The sequence below is a fragment of the Marmota flaviventris genome, chromosome 1 (genome assembly GCF_047511675.1).
Source record: "Marmota flaviventris isolate mMarFla1 chromosome 1, mMarFla1.hap1, whole genome shotgun sequence".
Taxonomy (NCBI): domain Eukaryota; kingdom Metazoa; phylum Chordata; class Mammalia; order Rodentia; family Sciuridae; genus Marmota; species Marmota flaviventris.
The window spans coordinates 139269947-139290403 of NC_092498.1; the positions used below are offsets into that span (position 1 = coordinate 139269947).

Sequence of the window (20457 nt, forward strand, 5' to 3'; positions counted from 1 at the left end):
TGGGATCTGTGTGGCCTCGTTGCCTGGTGGCTGGGCGCCTGGAGGCTCCTGTGGGTGTTTGGGAGATGACCGTGGCATCCCCGGGTCTGGCTGTGTCCTCCTCACTCATCAAGGGTGGTGGTGGTGAGGGGGTTGTTGGGCGTTTCAGGGGAAAAACAAGAATTGGCTTCGGTTCCCGGTTCTTCAAGGCTGTTGCCATAGCTATAAAGACACGTGGTCCCAGCTGGTCATGGTGAGGTCAGTAACAGGCTCAGGGACCCTGCGCTTCCTGTAGGCTACCTCACACTCTCACAGTAGCTTCTGGGTGAGGGGCAAGTCTTCTCCCCACTGCCAGGTGAGGAAACCGAGGCTCACAGAGGGAGGTCACTCTCTTGAGGTCCCCATCAGGACTAGAGCCCCAATCTCTCCTATCCCAAAGCCTGTGAGCTTAAGCACTAGATGACACTCCTTTGGGGTTGAGGCTTCCTTTATCTTCACCACTGGACGCTCATGTGGAATGAGGTGCCCCCCTGCCTGCCTCCACCTGCTTCCCTCTCCTCCAGCTCTGGGCAGGGAAGAGTCAGTCAACGAGAGCTGCTGTAACAGGAAGCACCCGTCTGGTCCTTGCCACAGGACCCTGGGGGAGATAATAAGCAGGGTTGGCAGCCCCAGTGCTGCGAGGGGGCGACTCGGCAGGCACACTGGGGCTCCTTCAAGTGCTGAGCGGCAGGCCTCCTGGAGAGTGTGACTTTTAGGCTGCCTGAGTTTTTAAATTAACAGTTTTCCTTGGCTCTTCCATTCATGGAGGCTTTGCTTTGACCACCAGAGGGCGCTCAGCTCCCGGCTGCAGAGGGTGGGGGTTTGGGAGAGGTGCACAGGAGCGGTGAGGGCAGTTGGGATGCAGTTTTAACCAAGCACCCTTCAACCAGCTCCTGGGGACGGGGAGACGCGTTTCCAAGCTTTTCATTCATCTGGTGCCAAACTAGGGGCTGAGGGTTCAACCATGGGAACCCCACGGGTTCCTGTCCTTGAGGAGCCTATGATCCAAATAGAAATGGAATGAATGCCACGTGGCACGTGCCAGAGTGATCATTTAGGAAGCATCCAGCGGCCACCTACTATGTGCCAGTGTCTGCGCTGATTGCCAAAGATAGGAAAATGAACTTTACAGGGTTGTTGCTTTCCTGGGGGCTGAGATGAGAAATTGGAAAAACCAATTTGGAAAAAAAAAAAAAAAAAAAGAATAGAAAACTACAGTCCGACAGATGTGGGGAACCGGGAATAAACATGGCCGCGTGGTGTCAACTCAGGCTGGGAGGGACGAGGGAGCACTAGAGAAGGCTCCCTGCAGGAAGAGTGGCCAGTCCATGCTGGGAGGGACTGGGGTCTCAGAAGGCTTCCTGAAGGAGGTGACATCAGAGCTAAGTCGTCGAGGACAAAGAGGAGGAGAGTGTGTTCCTGGTGGTGGAGGCTCATAAGCCAAGGGTGAGAGGGTCAGAGGACCAGGTCACGGTGCGTGGGACATTAGGAACAGTAGGAACATTCGGTAAGAGGCCATCTTGCCATCTTGCCCTTCCTCTTTAGTCGCTCAAAACTGAGAGGGCTCAGAGCAAGAGAGAGGGAGAAGGACAAATGGAAATATCTACGTGGGGTTCTGGGGTGTTGTGGTGAAGTCCTCCAAGAGGAGAGATGGAGGAGCCTTCCGGGACTCTGCTAGAGGTCAGGGACCATGGGCTCAGGGTGGACAGTGGTCTGGAGTCAGGACTGACGGGGAGAGTCTGGTGTGGATACAGTTAAGAGACGGGCCACCCTTCCCCTGCCCTTTCCCTATGACCTGTCCTTTCTCTATGTCCTTGTCAGTGGAGAGAGGATAATATGGCATCCTCCTAGAGGTCATGGTGAGGCTGGGAATGAGACCTGAAAAGCCCCAGAGTCAGCCCCCGGGACACGGTCTGTATTCAAAGTAGCAGTAATAGTAGGCGTGGTCGGTGCTGTCGTTAATCTCACGATGAAGCGTCCTGCTTGGTAAACTGGACCGGTTTTAAAATGTCCACACCTGTGTCGAGGCCTCTCGAGATGCCCTCTCTGAGCTGCAGATCAAAGCCCATCAGCACCTGGCTGGAGTGCTTCTGCTTTTAACATTTCCTCCCCGTCTGTTTCTCAGTGTGAAGAGTCCTGTTGGAAATGGAACAACTTCACCTGCTAATTATCTGCTTGCAAGGAAGACGGACAGAGAGAAAATATGGATTCAAAAAGAATCCTGAAAACCCTGGCGTTTTTCTTTATTTGAGCATGGGACGTTGCGTAATCGCCAAGCCCCTCACCCCCCTCTTTTGAAATTTTTAGACATTTGAAGAATATGTTTGATTGAGCCCAACCTTGAGTGCGTACAAAAATATCATTCGTAAGATAGTTGATGATAGTTGGCGATAGTAAGACAGTTGGCTTCTGATTGGATATTAACAGTGGTAACACATTTCTGTTAATTAACTGTTTAAATATCACACCATTTCTTTCCTTCAGAGAGTTGTTATAAATTTCCTTATGTTTACAATTCCATGCACCTTGCCTTTTTTGTAGGGTTTTCCACGAATGCACTCTGTGGTAGACAGGGCAGATGCTCACTCAGCCCATTGGGGTTACAGGGTTGAGGTCAGGTTTCCCTCTTCCGTCTTCTCTCGAGTGGATTTGGAGCCGGCCATCGATCAGAGGCTACGAGCTGAGGGTTTCTTCATTTTGCTGTTTAGAGATCATTCAGCGAATATTTAAGTTCCTGCTAAATGAGAGGTGCTTGCTAGGTATGGGGGTTTTGTAGAATATCGCATCTCCTGGGTCTTAGAGAGTCTCTGAGATTAGGACCGAACTTTCTAGAAGTTTCCACATTGTTTTAGTTGCGTATACTTCAAAGGAATCCTCAGAGGGATCCCCAGGGTAGATAACAATCATGATGGATCCTGATACTTCAGACTGAGTAATTTACAGGGATTATTTTGTCTAATCTTCTCCACATCCTGGCAAAGAACTCTCTGATGGATAAGAGAGTTAAGTTTGCAGCGTGAAAATGATTCTCCTGAGGTTGGTGAAACCAGTCGTCAAAATCTGGAGAGTGTGGCCCTGTTCACCAGGCTGCGGACACCCCCGGCATGTCCCCACCCCCAGCCCCCAAGTGTTGCTGGTTGCTCTCTGGTGGGAGCAGAGAGGAGGGCTGGGGGCGCACAGGGTCCCCTCTTGACATAACTTCACACATCTCCTGCAGCTGCCCTTGAGGGGCCTCATGGGATCCAGCCCACAGTGTGGGGGGGCCCACTTCCTTCTGCACCCCCAAGATGGGTACCATCCAGAGCTCCTGGTCGGGGCTGGACCGAGAACCAGTGGGGGGGTGTGCCCAAGCAGGTTGTTCTCATATGGATGCAGGACAGTGACTTGGGGACTGACGTCTCGGATGGGGTAGAGGCCACCTTGACACAGATCTCCTGAATGCACCGAGGTCCACTTCTTCAGACAGCCAGAGGACAGTGTGGGGGCTCGTGACCCTGAGAGCTCAGAGTGTGAGGGGGGAGATGCCCTTGGTCCTGGGCTCTTTAGAGCTTCTTGAGGGAGCAGGGTAGAAAGGATGGCTTGTCCCCTTAGCTGTCCTCTATGGTGGAACGGGCTTTTCGGAGGGGCACACACACCCCCGGCCCCTTTCTCTTTTCCTGGACGCTGTGGACCTTCTTGTGTCTCCCCTTGGGGTTGGGACCCTCCGGGGGGAGACTCAAGCCTGGCCCTAATTCCGAGCCTGGATGGATACATTTCCCTGTGGTCTTCTGTCTCCCTCCCAGAGCCAAGAAGAAGAGCAAACCTTTGAACCTCAAGATCCACAGCAGCGTGGGCAGCTGCGAGAACATCCCTTCCCAACAGCGCTCCCCACTGCTGTCCGAGCGCTCCCTGCGCTCCTTCTTCGTGGGACACGCGCCCTTTCTGCCGTCCACCCCTCCTGTCCACTCGGTCCACACCACGGAGGCCAACTTCTCTGCAAGTAAGTCACCGCCCTGGGGCTGCACTGGCTGGGGGCAGGGGCGGGGACAGGGCGGCCACCTCTGGTCCCCAGCACTGAGGCTTTATGGGCCAGGTGCAGATGATCTGTTTCCCTCTGACACTCCTAAATCGCTCACTGATCAAGGCTCAGCCGGGGCCGCCGCCTCCCCTGCGCACCTCTCACGCCCCTTTGGGTGGTTTTGAAGGGGGAGTGATTGGCAGGTAATCACCGGCCCGAGTTCCTGCTCTCTGATCCGCAGGTGTGGAGGGTGGCAGAGGAGCAGCTTTGCCCTCCATCGGGTTTTTCTTAGCCACGGGGACGAGGTGGCTGTGATGAGGCGGTGTGTTTTTCCCTAGCTCGGGTCACCACGCGAAACCTTTGCATCTCAGAGATATATTCAGGTTCAAACTGGGCTGAGCGTGGCCTGGGGTGGTTTATGTTTTTTGCTCTCACCAATTTTCTGCCGGAGACAGAGTTGTTATTACTCGGAGCGGAAATGGAAGTTTCTGGAGATGAAGGGCCGATGGTTCAGAAGGCTTTTAATCTCCTCTGCCCAGAGGCCCATTGTGATGAACGGGCGGGCACAGACAGGGTCAGAGGGGAGTCCCTTGAACACAGTCTGGCCGGTCCTCTGGCCAAGATAGCAATTTTGATTGATTGGTTTGCTCAGGAGAAGGAGGGGCCGCTAGACCGTGGAAAAAGTGACCCCTGCCCCTTCATACAGCCACGGGCTGTTCACGTCTTGCTGTCACTCTGGGTAAAGGAGAGAAATGTTTACTGAGCTAATCACCCACCCTCGGGAGCTCTGAGTTCTTGCAATTATTGATTGGATAGATGGATTGTTCCCATTGTCCAGATGAGGAAACCGAGGCTCTGGGGCAGCAGAAAACTCGCCCAAATTCACACAGCTGTCACGCACTTGAGCTGGGACTTAAATCGGGTTCTTTCTAATGCAGAGTAGATCAGTTCAACCATCAGATGTGATTCGAGAACCCAAATCAATCCCTCCAAGAAGGTCTTTCTCTAAATCTGGGAGTTTTATTTGTTGATTTACTTACGTGACATCGGACATCCGGCTGGATGTCGAGGCTGTCCCCCCCGGGAGTGAGCCTAGTTCTGACGTGTCTGACCTCCAGTGAGGTGAGAGTCTCTCTGAGCCTTGGTCTCTTCTTCTGTGAAATGGGGATAATTATAGGTTTGCCACATACACAGTCGTGAGGACCAGCTGAGCTCATGCCTGTCAGGCATGACCTTGTCCACAGGGCCTGGCACACAGTAAGTGCTTAATAAATGGTGGCTGTCATCATGTTGCTTCTTAACTCCTTTCTCTGGTATTTACAGCCTCTGGCCCCCTGGCTACTGTGGCTAAATGCCGTCCCCCTGCTTCTAGCCCTAAGAGTGCTTGGAACTGACCTTGGCATGACACGGGGCAGCAGCAGTCTGTCCTCGGGCATCACTATCCCATGAGTGAACATGAGGACAGTCCCCCTGGGGGTTGACTAGTGCTCTGCACGTTAGTTTGGGCCAGAGTATTTGGGTCCTGCCCCTGGCAAGGGGTCTTTGAGGATTCTCCACGGCTCCTGCCTTTCTGCCCCTGCTCTGGTGCCCACCTGAGAGGGAAGGTTGGTCTGTCCACCTTGGGCAGCAGCCAAGACCTTTATTCAAAGGCAGCTCCCAGCACTTGGCCCTTGGACCGTCCTGGCCTTTGTGGGTGAAGAGGTTGTCCTCTGACCTCCTGAAAAGGGACAGGATGGCATTGGTGTCCCCGTGGGATGAGCTGGAACCCCTTGGACCAGCCCCACATCCATTGATGCCAAGGAATAGCAGAAGGACAGACAGCCTGGAGGGTGGGACAGGCTCCAGTCGAAGAAACAGGAAGCTGTCTGCTGGAGCCCCAGTGCCACCAACGGCCTGTGTGTCCTTGTCCCTGCTGGCCGGGTGGACAGTCCTCACGTTCAGACTCCCCACGCTCTGGGAGGCCGGCAGCGAGCGCTGTTCCGGGTTTACAGATGGGAGAGGAGCCCGAAGGGCACCTGGCCTTGCCCCGGGCTGTGTCTTGAACCCAGACCCAGCCCTCGCCTGCACCCCACCTCTGCAGCCCACCCAATTCCTTTCTCTCTCTGGGTCTCTGTGTCCCCAACTCTGCAAGAAGAGAGTCCACGGAGGCCCATTCCAGAGCTGGGGAATTTGGCCCTTCTGAGGCTCACCCCCAACCCACTTCCCCTCGCCAAGTCCCTGATCCTTTAGGATGCGGTTTGGAAAGAGCCCCTCGGCCAGGGCTGGATTCTTCTGCTTGTCTGGGTTCCCAGCCCCCCTCTACCCCGAGTACCGAGCCTCGGAGCCTCAGGGTGGCCGGCGGTCCTGTGTGGGCTGCGAGAAGGACGTCACCTCCTCGGGGCTCGCCCTCCTCCCCTGGTGTAGGGGTGATGAGTCGGGGAAGGTAGGGGTGCCCCAGGAGCCCCAGCTCATGGAGGAAGCAGGGTTCTCCCGGGCTCCCAGCCCTCTGTGTTCTCGGGCTCACTCAGTAAGAATCAGGCACGGTATCAGACTCTCCTGTTCAGCCCTTATGTAAAGCAACTAATAAAACTCCCAGATTTGGACAAAGGCCTCCTTGGTGGATACTTGAGTCTCCAGACACCGACTCAGAAAGGAACTTGCTCCCTGAGAAGCAGCAGTGGGCGCACCTCTCCATGCTCACTACGCAGACGGCCCTCACCTTACAGGGGAGTCCCGTCGACCCCTTGTAAATCCAAGATACTCCACTTCAAGGACGCATTGAACACGCTCACCGGACATCACAACTTAGCGTAGCCACCATAACGCGCTCACGACACTAACATTAGCCTATATCTGGCAAATCATTGAGCCAAAGCTTAGTTTTAAAATAATTTTAAATTTGCTCTAATTAGTTATCCATGACAGTAGAATGCACTTTGACACATCCCACATAAATGGAGCATCACTTCTCATTCTTCTGGTTGTCTGTGATGTAGAGTTACACGGGTCATGTAACCATGTGGAATAAAAATGTCCAATTCATTCTACTATCCTTCCTCCCCCCAGGGCCCCCCTCTCCCTTTACTCCCCTCGGTCTAATCCAAAGTACCTCTATTCTTCCCTAGCGCCGCCCCCCCCCCATTGTGAATTAGCATCCTCATATCAGAGAAAACATTCAGCCTTTGGTTCCTTGGGATTGGCTTATTTCACTTAGCATAATATTCTCCAGCGCCATCCATTTACCGGCAAATGCCATGATTTCATTCTTCTTTAAGGCTGAGTAATATTCCATTGTGTCTATGTACCACATTTCCTTTATCCATTTGTCTGTTGAGGGGCACGTAGGTTGGTTCCATAGTCTAGCTATTGTGAGTAGAGCTGCTATAAATATTCATGTGGCTGAGCCACTGTAGTGTGCTGATTTTAAGTCCTGTGGGTTTTCTGAGGAATCTCCACACTGCTTTCCGTGATGGTCGCACCAATCGGCAGCCCCACCAGCAACATATGAGTGTACCTCTTTTCCCCACGTCCTTGCCAACATTGATTGTTACTTGTATTTTTGACAAAGCTTATTTTATAAGAGAGTTGAACATCTCGTGTGGTTTATTAAATACTCTACTAACAGTGAAAAAAAAACAGACGGATCGTATGAGCAGGCTTTGACACCATCATCGAGTACAAAAATCAAATCAGGGCAGTTGATCCATGAGCCATCCTAAGTCAGGGCCCGTCTGTATTTATTCCATGCTGCTTGGGTCGGGGCTGAGGGTCGCCACCCATGTACCCCATTTGGGGTCCAACAAGCTGTGTACCTGTGGCTCTTCAGAGGGTCATCTCAGATCCCAAGTACATAGATGAGGCTGTCTCTAGGTACCCTAAAAAAAAAAGTTACTTTAGAGTGAAAAAGAGCCACCTAAATGAAAAGTCAATTGTTCATCATCCTTTATCACCAGCTGGTGGAAGGGATTTTGGGTTTGGAACAACTAAGCCGCTGCTGAACAGTCATTAGGCAAATCAGTGAACCTCCTGAGCCCGTTTTCTACCCCGTGAGGATGCAGTGAGGCTAAAACGAGGAGCACAGATAAATTTCCTAGCCTGGGGGCTGGTGCTCAGGGCGCTGCTGCGTCTCCATAAAGGGTCAGCAGGGAGCTATTGCTGTGTTAGATGATGGAGTCACTTGGAACAGGGGTGCAATGACAGTAATAGCCGTTGGCATTTATTCTGTGCTGACAATATTTCAGACGTCGTGCAAAGCAATTTCCTTTTATTTCATCCATGCTGCACCGTCCTCTAGAACCCAAGCACCATTATTATCCCCACTTCACAGATGAAGAAACTGGGGCTGGGAGAGTTTCAGTCACAAGCCCAGGGCTACAAGGTCAGGAAAGGTGAGACATTCACACTCATCCTGAGTCCTTTAACCTACAACTCGGGGCTGTGAGGGACAACACCATCTTCCTTGAACCCCTAAGTGGGGAACTGAACTTGCTGAGTTTTTCTCTCCCGGTTGGAGAGTTGCCCGTCAGCATGCTGCGCTGGTGTAGAGAGCAGCACCCACGCTGGCTAGCCACTCGTCACCCCTCCTGGGCTCTCTTTTAATATTCATGACATCCATGGGCCCAGGTGCTGGCCATCCCCGTGGGGGCCAGGCAGCTGCCCACAGTGGCCAGGAAGCCAGCCACGGGCAGCTTCTGCGGCTCTTTCATCCTGGGTGTCCGGGTCAGGGCTGGGGTTTCTTTGTTAGCTGCCCTGGGGGTGGAGAGCTTCAGGGCAGCGGCTGCGGCGGGGAACAAGTGGCCGATGGGTCTGGAACTTTCCTATTTGGATCATAATGGCACCAGCTGGAGCTGAGACAGAGGCACTGGTCTTAGGAAGTATTCGCTTTGCAATGTTATCTGGAAGGAGCACGTGCCCTCGTCCGGGGCTGTCATCCCGGGTCCTCTCTGGGTCCCATTCTTGGTCCCGCAGACGAGGTGAGGAGCGCAGACCCCGGGTGGAGATGTGCCCTGTCCTGGAGTTTTGTCGTGGGGACAGAGCAGGGAGCCGTGAGGAGCCAGGAAGCCCAGTGGCGCATCCCCGGCTCGGGCAGTCACTGGAGGGTTCTGAAGAGTCTCAGGATGGGGCTGATTGTATAATGGGGTGTAATGAGGCTTGAGGCCGAGGTTCATTACCCCGCAGCAGAGGGGGAGGAGAAGCGCGTGTCTCCACAGAAGTTTGCGCCTCCACCATGGACTCGGCTCAGAATCGAGAGAGGTTGGGGGTGATTTGGGCTCATCCCGGCTGGCGCAGCGGCAGCAATTCTCAGGACAGAACGTGTCTCTCACCGCGGTGACACAAAGGTCTTTGCTCCCCAAGGATGAGCAAGAGGGGCAGTTGGCATTGGTGCTGGTACCCCCCACCACGGACCCAGCCGATGCCGTACTCACCTTGCCCTATTTTGGAAACCCAGTGTCTAGCAGGTCCCCAGCAGGTACTGCCCATGACTCCACCCCAGTGTCCCTGTCTAAGTGCTCCACAGGCATTAAGATACACACACCTGCAGGCAAAGTGGTTCGGAGAGGTCCTTCGTAAAAAGCACTGGTCCCTGGCATCCCCTGTCCCCCGCCCCTCCCAACCTTCCTTCCCAGAAACAGCCCCTTTTAACCCCTCTGTGTCCAGTCACAGGGTGGTCACCTCCACCCTGTAAACTGGGTTACCCCAGGGGGGAAATTGTGTTCCAGACTGCCACCACCACCAGCAGCAGCCTGTGCTCGTTAGAAATGCAGATTCTTGCCCTCCTCCCGGGTCCCAAACCTACTGAGTCAGGAGCTCAGAGCAGGGGGCCGGCAAGATGAGTTCCCACGAGCCTCCCCCCCAGGTGGGGGGGTCCTGCAAGCCAGCGCTTTGGAATCACTGGGCCATGGGACAATTGATTTTTAGTTTCTCATTTTTGAAATCAGCGCTTACGTATCATGGCTTCTACATCTGCAAACCAGCCAACGGAGAATCAAAGATATTTACCAAAAAAATCCATCTGCACTGAGCGGGTGTGGACCTTTCCCCTTGTCACTGTGCCCTGGACGCTACAACGTAGCAACGACTTCCGTAGCTGGGACACTGTAGCAGGTGTGATGGGCGATCTGGAGGTGGTTTTTGTACCCAGGAGGATGCGTGGGGTTCTGGGCAAACGCTGTACTGTTTTCTACCAGCGAATTGAGCATCCTCCGTTTTGGAATCCACGAGGGGCCCGGAATCAATCTTCCATGAATACAGAGGGGAAACTGGGATTCCAAACTGCAGGAAAAGTGGCATAATAATATCAAGAACTTAGTTTTTAATATTTTTCCCTTTCTTTCTCTCTCTCTCCCCCCCATTTCTCTCTCTCTTTCTCATTTTTGCAAACCTTTTCAGACTGCATTGCCTGTTCGCTTAGACCCTTCCATAACCACACAGAGCTCCCAAATTCAGTGCACTTAACATTGGACCCGTATCTCCCTCTGATCACATTCAGTTTCAGCGACTGCCCCATTGGATCCTTTACAGAAAATTTTCCTCCCGGGACAGGGCACCATCCAGGGTTTCATATTGCATTCGGCCGTCCAGCCAGAGTTTCTCGGTCTGTCTTTGTTGTTCATGACTTGGACACGGTCAAAGAGAAGGACCAGCTTCTTTACAGGACGTCGGGTGCTGCCTTGCGCTGGGTCTGGGTGGGGTGTCTGCACCTGGGGGCCTGTTTCTGCTTCCTGTGTGACATCTTTGCAGAAAATCACCCTGGGCGGGAGCGGGAGACCCAGGACCTCCCTGCACCTACTGTCCTACCTGCGGCTCTCCAGGTGGCCGGGAACCAGCCCTCACCTTCCTGGGGATGCTCTGTGATGAGAGGGGACTTGATCCAGACCTGGCCTTGTCTCTTGTCACTAAGGGTGTACAGAAGGTGAAGCCAGAGGCTAGCGCTGGCGGAGAGGCTGGAGAGGGGTCTGCCTTTATCTTTCCAGAGTCATCTCCACCCTGTCTGTTGCGGTTCATTTCCAGCTGTGTTGGACGAGGGAACTGTGAACCCCAAAGTCATGCCCGTCTTCAAGCTCTTGCTCCCTGTGGATGGGCCCTGACTTGGAAATGCAGTCTTTGCAAGTGTCCTCAAGTCTAGATGAGGTCACTAGTGTGGGCTCTGATCCAACCTGCCTAGTGTCCCGAGGAGAGGAGGGCGACTTGGACAGAGACCCACCACGTACCCTATAAAGATGGAGGCTGAGATAGGAGTGAGGCGCCCACAGCCTGGGGGCACCAAGGGTTGCTGGAGCCACCAGAAACTGAGTGTGAGAGCAGCAGGGGGTAGATTCTCCTTCAGGACCTCCAGAAAGAGCCAGCCGCGCTTTGGAAATCAAGGGCCCCTTGGTTTGGGACCTCCACAACAGGGTCACAGTGAGTACATGGCTCTTGTTTGAAGCTGCCCAGCTGGCCACTTGCTCCAGGGCCCTAGGAGACCAATGCAGAGGTCCTCCTCCCTCTCCTCTTCCAAACAAGACTAAGGGAAAGTCGGCACCGGGCCAGTCCATACGATCATGGCACCGCAGGCACACGCGAACGCTGCCCAAGGTCACCTTAGGTATTCCTCCAACAGGGCTGCTCTCCCAGACACCTACGGGTCCTGAGGAGAACAAAAGAGTTAAGCTGCTGGTTGTGAGGGAGGGAAGAAAGAGGTAAGAGCCCTGGCCTTAGGATGGGGTCAGCCTGCGTCCCAATCTTATTTTTGACGTTCATTAGCTAACCTCTCCCAGCCTCACTTTCCCCACCTTTAAAATGGGCACATGATACCTTCCTCATGAAGTGGGTATTAGGATGAAATAGAAGGATGCCGGGCACCATGCTGGGTGCACAGGAGCCCTCACCCATGTGGTGTTGGGGTTCAGGTCAGTTTTGGGACCTCGTTGTTTTCTTCAGGACGACGCCCTGAACCCACCATACCTGAAAGCTGTCATTGGCATTGATTGAATCTCTGATGTACAAAATATGATACTGAGTGTCATAAAGGAGTCAAGGAAGTGGGTGTCAGTCCCTGACTGCAGAGAGCTTGCAGTCCAGTTGGTTGGACGCTGTGGGGGACAGAGGCACACGGGGGCCGTCTGTGTCTTCCTCTCAGGGCTGCAACCCTGGTTGTGTGGCTCTTGTCAGATCCCCCAGTACCGCAAAGCCCCAGTTTCTTCATCTGGCCAGTGAGTATAGGGCTGTACCCACCTACGTCCTTGAGCAGCCGTCGGGGGACACAGATGCTGATCCACAGGAAGAGCGTGGATCCCTTTGACAAATCGTCCCTTTTCTGTGTACTTGAGATTCCATTTCCAGAGCATGTCCCTCCAGAGGGAGCCCCGTGGACTTTCAGCTCCCCACGAATCAAGAAGGAACCGCTTCTAGCCTGGTGGCTTCCAGACTTGGCTGCACATGCACGTCACCTGGGTAGCTTTATAAACTTCCAGTGCTCAGGCTGCCCTCCAGCCTGGTGACATGGGAACCCCTGGAGACCTGGGCTCCGGCAGTAGTGCTTTTCAGTACATCCTGGGGGGTGGCAGTGCGCAGCCAAGGTTAAGCACCGGCACGCCGGAGCGGCCAGCGAGCGGGTGACAGCAAGCCCCTGCAGGATTTCCTGAGCACCTCCAACCTCAGCGTCTGGACTGCAAATTTGATTTTCTCATCTCAAACCGTATCCAAGCCCCACAGATAAAAAGATGACGGGGTTTGGACTGTGCTGTGATCTCGTGTAGTCTGCAGGTGCGAAGGTCCTGCAAGGCCACTGTTTGCTGGTGACGTCGCTGCGGGCGGATGCTGATTTCTGACAGGTGATCTGGTGCCCTGGCTCCATCTTCAGCCCAGCTGGCCCCGAGCCATGGAATCGTTGGCCCCCTACGAGAGAGGGGACCCGGGCGCTTTGCAAATCCTGGTTTTCTAGACCAACTACACGCACGTCTCTGTCTCGTTCCTTGACGACTGATTCTGTTCTCTGAGGCCAGGCCCAGCACCTGGGTATTTAATAAGCTCCTGTTGAACTGGGACCAAGAAGAGAGCCCAGAGGGAGGGTTCAGGCCTGGTTATATTTTTGCCAGCGACCAGACACCTGAGAAAAGGGGGACACCATAGTGAGCATTTCCACAAAGTATGTTTGTGAACTTAATCAACATCCCTTGAGTTTATGGCCGTATCCTGTGGACCTTTTTGGTGTTCCATGTCCTTTTAAAAAAAAAAAAATGAAATGATGGTAATGGTAAAGTGTGATTGTTTTTTATTTAGGGTCTTTATTTGGGGAAGGCCGTTGCTAACTTTAGGCAATTCTCTATTTATTTTATTGATTCATAAAATCCAAGTCAGAAATGGTCTCAGTCTGTTTTCTTTGCTATAACAAAATACCCGAGGCTGGGTGATTTATGAAGAAAAGAAGTTTTTTTAAGCTCATAGTTCTGGAGGCTGGAAGTGTAAGAGCAAGGAGGGCTTTGTGCTGCTTCAGTGCATGGTGGGAAGCAGAAGGACAAGCAGGCACAAGTGGAAAAGAGAAAAGGAGCTGAACTCCGGTGACAGGTAATACATCCCTATAAGAAAGGCATTGATCTTTCGGGAGGGTGCTGCCCCATGACCCAGACACCTCCCACTAGGCCCCACTCACAAATATGCTGCCATGGCAATCACGTTTCAACATAAGTATCAGAGGGGACAAACCATATTTAAATTGTAGCAGAAACTATTTTTTTTCTAGACGGGAGTCTTAAAACGTTCTTACACTATTTAGCAATAAAAGTTCTCCGCAAAAAGGAATCTTACCTAGAACCCCAATTCACGAATAAGAGATAATACGTGAAGCAGGGAGGGTCTGGTGTACCATTCTCTGGGCATCCTTTCCTTCTGTCCCCTAGCAAGTGGCTCCTGAGACATCTTGAAATCTATTTAGAATGGGTGTAGTGGTGCACGCCTGTCACCCCAGCAGCTCAGGAGGCTGAGACAGGAAGATCTCGAGTTCAAAGCCAGCCTCTGCAAAAGTGAGGCCCTAAGCAGCTCAGTGAAACCCTGTCTCTAAATGAAATACAAAATAGGGCTGGGATGGGGCTCAGGGGTCGAGTGTCCCTGAGTTTAATCCCTGGTACCAAAAAGTGATTAAAAGAAAATTGATTCAGAAACAAGGATTTTATTCAGAGTCCTTATGAGATATTTCTTTAAGTGTTATGAATGAGGTCATCTACATGGATGAATATGTCAAAATGAACCCCACGATCGTGTGCAGCTGGTTAACGAAAAGGGCCCTTCCCCCATCTTCCCATTCAACCAACCACATCTCCCTGGGTTGGAGGCCAGGGCTCTCTGTCCTTATCCACCATCCCGACTGCCGGGGGGGATAGAGACGAAACAGCCAATTGTGACCGTTTACCTGGCTTTGTGGGGTCGTGCCCCCCGAACCCCACAGGAGCAGTGGAGAGGAGCCAAGTTGATCTGGGGACATGATTTCAGAGGTTCAGTCCGTAGTGGGCCATCTCCATAGCTCTGGGTCCAAGATGGCCCAGAATCTCACAGGAGAGGAGCATGACCCAGGAACACAGCTCAGGACACGGTAACCAGGGAGACGGGGGCCAGCGCTGCGCTGACCGGGGACAGAGGCACACCCGGTGACCTGCCTCCTCCAGCCTCACCCTAACTGCTCGTAGTGGCTCCCCAGTTGGTCCAAGAGTGGACTGACCACTGTCTATATGAGAACTCTCAAGAGGGCCCCTTCCCCTCCGAACATTCCTGCTTCTCTCACACGAGCTTGGGGAGGACCTTTGTATCTGACCACAGCTGGGGTTCAGGATGCTACCAACATAGGAAATAAGGGAGTGGGAAAGAGGAAACGCAGTGGGGGGCCAGGGAGGATTCCTCGAGAGAGGGCCAGGCAGTGAGGCCTAAAGGCTGAGCCGGAGTCGCCAGAGAATGACTGGGGACGGACGGAACAGCGTGGAGGGCAGAGGGAACAGCCCTGCTGAGAGGCCAGGGCCCCTGTGGGGAGGCAGAGCTCTGGAGTTAAGTCCACAGGAGGCCGGAGCCAGGTCTGGGGTTTGACTCCACATCCTGGATCTAATCTCAGCCCCTTAGGGGGGCTGTCCAGTGTCAGGCTCAGGTGTGAACGCACCTGTGCCCTTTACTCCTTCCCTAACGGCCACTTCTGCTGCCTGACAGGAGCATCCACTGGGAATTGTCCCCCGGAGACAGGAGCTCAGAGTGGTCCTATTTAGCCATCGGGCCATTGCAGAATCATGAGTGCAGTGAAGTCGAGGTCGTCCTGGGAGTGGGGTGGACCTGGGTCCAAAGTGACGTGTCCTAGAAGAAGAGGGGAATTTGGATGGAGGAACCCAGGGAGGTGACCAAGAAGGAGGCCCTGCAAGCCAGGAGCGCCAGGAGGGAGGAGAGGAGACCCCTTCCCTGGTCCTAGAGGGAGCTCCGTCTTGCGGGGAAGGAAACATCTGGCCTCCGGCCTCGCGAGGGAATGCGTCTCTGTTGTTGTGAATCATCCAGTTTGTGGCACTGAGTTGTGACAGCCCTGGGGACTCAGGCAGCGTTTCCAAGGGGCCCGTCTGCAGCCCAGAGTCCTGTGAGTACCTTGCTAATGAGCCAGCCTCCCGGTGGCCGGATCGGTCTGGGAGTAAACGGGGTGCTCCGGGACAAGTGACAGGAACTCTCCTCAACTGTGAAATTGCCCGTCCATCACTGTGTTCTGATGATCACCTCCGGATGGCCCCCTAGTGACCATAAGGAGTTAAGTGCCACTTTCCCAAAATGCCCCATGGCTCTCTGGGTGGCCGTTTGCTTTGGAAGAGAGTCTGACTGGCAGCCGTGGCGCGGGAGGGGCTCCTGGCAGAGGTGGGGGCGGGAGCGGATTAGTCACAGACTCCCAGGTCTACACTGCCTGCTCCGTCACAGGAACATTTTCCCAGTTAAAATGAACTCCATCAGAATTCTTCTTGGCTTTCTCTGGTCACCCCACTTTCAAGTTCAGTGATAAACTCAGTCAGGTACTTCTTGATTCAGAAAAGCCCCCCATCAGTTTGATGGTGGAAGGAGTATTGAATGCATTCAAAACCTTCCAGTGTGGCCCGGGCTGGGCCATTCCTGGCTGTGCAGCATGGGGCAGGTTCCTCAACCTCTCTGTTTCCCCATCTGGAAGTGAGGTTCTACTTCTCTCCCAGCAGAACAACAAAGAGGAGACTCGAGAATGGACTGCAGAGAGGGCTAGTCCCCTGGGGGAGGCTGTTTCAGACATTTCCTATTGTGGGCAGGCACCCGATCCTGCATCTGTTTAGGGGTTTGTGGTGGGAAGCATCCATTGATGGGTGGGTAAGTCTCAATGGTTTTTGCTTTCTACAAAATATCTTAGAGACAGTGTTACAAATTAAAAGTTGTGTATCCACATATACGTGTGTGTATGTGTTTGGGATATAAACCGGTGTTTTTGCTTTTCCTAGAACTAGCATATTTCCTGGTGCACAAAATTTAAGGGGTGGGGCAAGGAAACTCCGACACCACGATAAAGCTCTCTTTAGTGAAATTGTTCAAACAACCAAGCAGGCAAACTACATGGGCCAGCCTCCTGTTGGTGTCAATAAAGTTTTATTTGAGCTGGGGCAGGGATTAGGGACTGACAAGGGAAGCAAGCTCATGTGGGCTCAGGGTTGACTCCTCTGTTGAAATAAAACTTTAATCCTTTCTTGACCGTGGTTTGCTTTTGCATTCATATTGATTTTTTAAAAGCAAAATGTTACATTGCAATATTTTAAACTGGTTCCCTGAGATTTTTTTGGTTACCTCCTGAAGCTAATGCCTGATTCTTATCCTAGCCCTGATATAAGGAATGTGCACTATCAGTACTGAACTTGAACTTGAGAGGTAGAACATCACACGCTTCCGTGTGTTCCTCGACCAACTTCTTCCTTTCCCCTAAGAGATGGTATGGGCCTGGATTGGTTTTTCTGCTTTGTTTTTCTATGTAGGACATGTCACATGTACATGCCCCAAAATATCTAGCAGGGCTTTGTTTATTTCTGTACTTTATAAAAACTTCATACTTCACATAGTCTGTGGCTTTTTTTTCCCCTGAATATTCTGCTTTAGAGGTTTGTGTAGGTCTCCTTGAGTAAAGTTTATTTATTTATCTATTCTGGGCACTGCGGATTGAGTCCAGGGGCACTTAACCACTGAGCCACATCCCCAATCCTTTTTATGTCTTGGACAGGATCTCACTAAGTTGCTCAGGGCCTCGCTTAGTTGCTGAGACTGGCCTCGAACTTGCGATCCTCCCACCTCAGCCTCCAGGGTTCCTGGGATGACAGGTGTGCGACACCCTGCCCGGCAGGTGTATTTATTTTTATGCCATAACAGACGGTGCTGCCCCAACCTCAAGATGCATATTTATCACTACAGTTTAGCACCTCTAAAACCAGGCTCTGATTTGCCATCTACAGCCCCTCACAGTGGCTGTCTGCCTGGCGGGCTTTGGTGGCAGTTGTCACCGTGTGCCCATCCCGTGTGCGGACGTGACTCCTCATAACGCTGTCACTTTGGGGTGTTGTGCATTGTTGATCTCACAGGAGCAGAGTGTCAATGGAGTCTGTGAGGTTTTCAACATTATGGCAACCGTGACTTGGCTTTAGAAAAAAAACATTGTACGTAGAAAGGTGTGGGGACAGAGCAGCAAGAGAGACAATAAATTGTCTGAAGAAGCTTAAAAGGATCTTTAAATAGTATGAGAGGAAAATTGAAGTGTGAGAAAGCACTATGCCTTGAAGGGACTGGCAACCTCTTCCTCAGTGGTCCGTAAATCTCTTCTGGACCTTAGTCAGTGACATCTTGAAGTCATGAAACACGGTGACATTCCCTTGCATGAACAGCTACAATTAATTCCTGCATTCCTCGGTGGAAGGACATGTGTTCATCCCCCCCACACACATTCTTTCCTTGTCTCCCTCTCTCTTTCCTTTTTCTTTTGTAACTCGTAGGCATCTTTGGGTGCTCTTCGGATGCACCTGAACATTTAGCACAGTTTTGCACATTTCTCGGGTGCCACCAGTCACTGGGGAATGGATATGACAATACTGACGACTGGCCTCCATCCCGAGCCTCCTGAATCAGACTTCTCCAGGGAGAGGCCTAGGATTTACTCCTTGATCCAAGCACCTTTAGTTTTGACCAGGAAGGTGTTGGAAAGAACAATCTAGAAATAATCCCCGGAGCAAATCTGCCGCTCTGCGTTTCCGATTGCTGATGAGGTCGAGGGTCTCCTCACCAGTCTCTTATGAAACACTCAGGCTCGCTCACCAGGAAACGCCTGGGTCACTTGCTTTTTCTTTCCCGACTAAGTGACTTCTCTCTTTCTTAGTGATTTTAGACACTGGAAAGGTATCCTGGATTCTAACTCTTTGATGCGTGTGTGGAAAATTCCTGGTTTGTATCAGGCCATCTCCCGTGGTCTGTTCTGATGGAGAGGTATTTTTGATATCCATGCAGTCCAGTGTCTCATTTTTTTCCTTTATAGTTTGTACTTTTAAAAAAAATCTTAGTAGATTCTTCCCCCGCTGCGATCGATCGTGAGCATGTTGTCTTCTATATTTGAGAAGTCGTCAAGTTTTTCCCTTCCCATTTAAATCCTTAGTCCCCGTGCAGTTGGTCTTGGGGTGTGATTAAGGTAGGGCCCTATTTTGATTGGCAAATGAAGAGCCAATTACTGGAGAGGCCTCTCTGCCTGGCTCACCTGCCTGCTGGCTGGCCACCGACCAGGTGTCTGCCCTCCAGGGGACACTTCTCTGTGTCTTTTATCTGGACTAGTTTCTACACTTCAGTATTCCTCTTTCATATCTGCTTGGATATGCTTTTAAATATTTGCTTAGTTTCTTTTAAAAATATTTCTCCCTTAAATGCAATGTAGTATCCCAAACTGCACACTAAAGAGGGTACAAGTGGAAAAATGAGTGAACTCCACGTGGTGTCTGGCACTGGATCCCAAGGCACATCAGCAGGGTTCAGGAGAACTCTCTCTCGTCTTGTGGCCACCTTTCTGTACATCTAAGAATACTCCAAAATTAAAAGTTGATTTAAAATGTTTTTCTCGATTCTTTTTAAAAAAATCTTTATATTTTCTCTTCTGAACTCCATGTTTTAATTCTTAAACCCCTTACTTACTTTTGTGTTTTAAATTCATCGTCTCTTGGTGAAACCATTTATCTTAATCTTCTTTCTTCTCATTTGCCCTTGTCTTTTAAATGTGGTCCGCATTGACTGGCAATCTTTTCTATTTTAAATTTCTTTTCTTTGATCTCGCCACCCAAAAGACGAACAGTGAATATGTTCTGTTCCTTGGGATTCTTACCCATTTGGAAATTCTTACCCATTTGGCTGTCTTTTCTAGTTTGCTCTCAGTTTTAATTACTTCATGACCATCCACTGTCTTTTTGTTATTATATAGAGAGTGTTTTCTTCTTTCTATGCTTTGGAAACAAATGTCCCACAAAGGCTCATGTTGAGAGGTGTTAGACCCTTTAAGAGGTGGGGCCTAGTGGAAGGTCTTTAGGTCATTGGGAATGTGCCCTTGAAGGGGACTGTGGGATCTCAGCCTCTTCATGTGTGTGTGTTCACTGGCTCTTGACATGATCAGCCTGTTCTGCCAAGCTCCCGCACCATGATTGACCACCCTGGCCAGAGGCCCAAAGCCATGGGGCCACTTGATTTTGAACTGGAACTGCCAAAACGATGAATCCAAATTAACCTTTTATCTTTCTAAGTTCATTATCTCAGGGATTTCATTATAGTGACAGAAAGCTGACTGACACGCTTCCTCTGCCTCCCTGGGGAAACATCCCTTATCTTTGGTTGTGTTTCTAACAGCAGATAAACGTCCTATCCGGAGAGAACAGGGATGGGGGAGAAGGAAGCTTGCCTCCTCATGCCCCGGAGTTCCAGCAGCATGGTCTGGCTTTTGCAAAGAGTCAGGCACAGAGCCTGGCGGTGTGTTGCCCCTCTGCAGGCTGCACGTCTGTGTTTGATTTGCTAACACAGCAGTAGCCACAGCACCTTGAACAGATCATGTCTGAGGCCTCTTCCTCTTGAAAATCCACAGGGCAAAAGCCACTGTGTGTGTGCCCCTTACCTCCGCTGACCAGCTTAGGTGGGGTGACTGCTCCCAGATGCTCAATTTCAGGATGGCCAGAGGGGCTGCCTCTGTTTTCTAGGTTGGTGGACATGATTTGTCTCAATACTTACATTCTCCTTCCCAAGAAAAATGCCGTCTACTTGAAAGGAACCAGATTTCTTGCAGTGGAAAGATCATTTGGGGGGTTCTGGCTGCTGGGTGTGGCTGATGGGACCCTGGCCTGACTTCCTGCCCACAGCTGCATGTCTCCCCCTCCCCTCCCCCTCTTGATCTAATTATAGCCAAAGTGAAGGACACCTGGACACTACAAAAATCATTCATGATTTTGGCTGAG

The 20457-nt window shown here is 51.7% G+C and overlaps 1 protein-coding gene across 1 annotated transcript in view; it reads left to right on the forward strand.

Moving 5' to 3' along the window:
• Positions 1–20457, forward strand: part of Ksr2 (kinase suppressor of ras 2) — a 354619-nt gene that overhangs the window by 206952 nt on the left and 127210 nt on the right. Inside the window, exon 5 of the mRNA XM_027949191.2 lies at positions 3801–3997. Coding sequence (XP_027804992.2) covers positions 3801–3997 — 197 coding nt within the window. The remainder of the gene's footprint in view (positions 1–3800; positions 3998–20457) is intronic.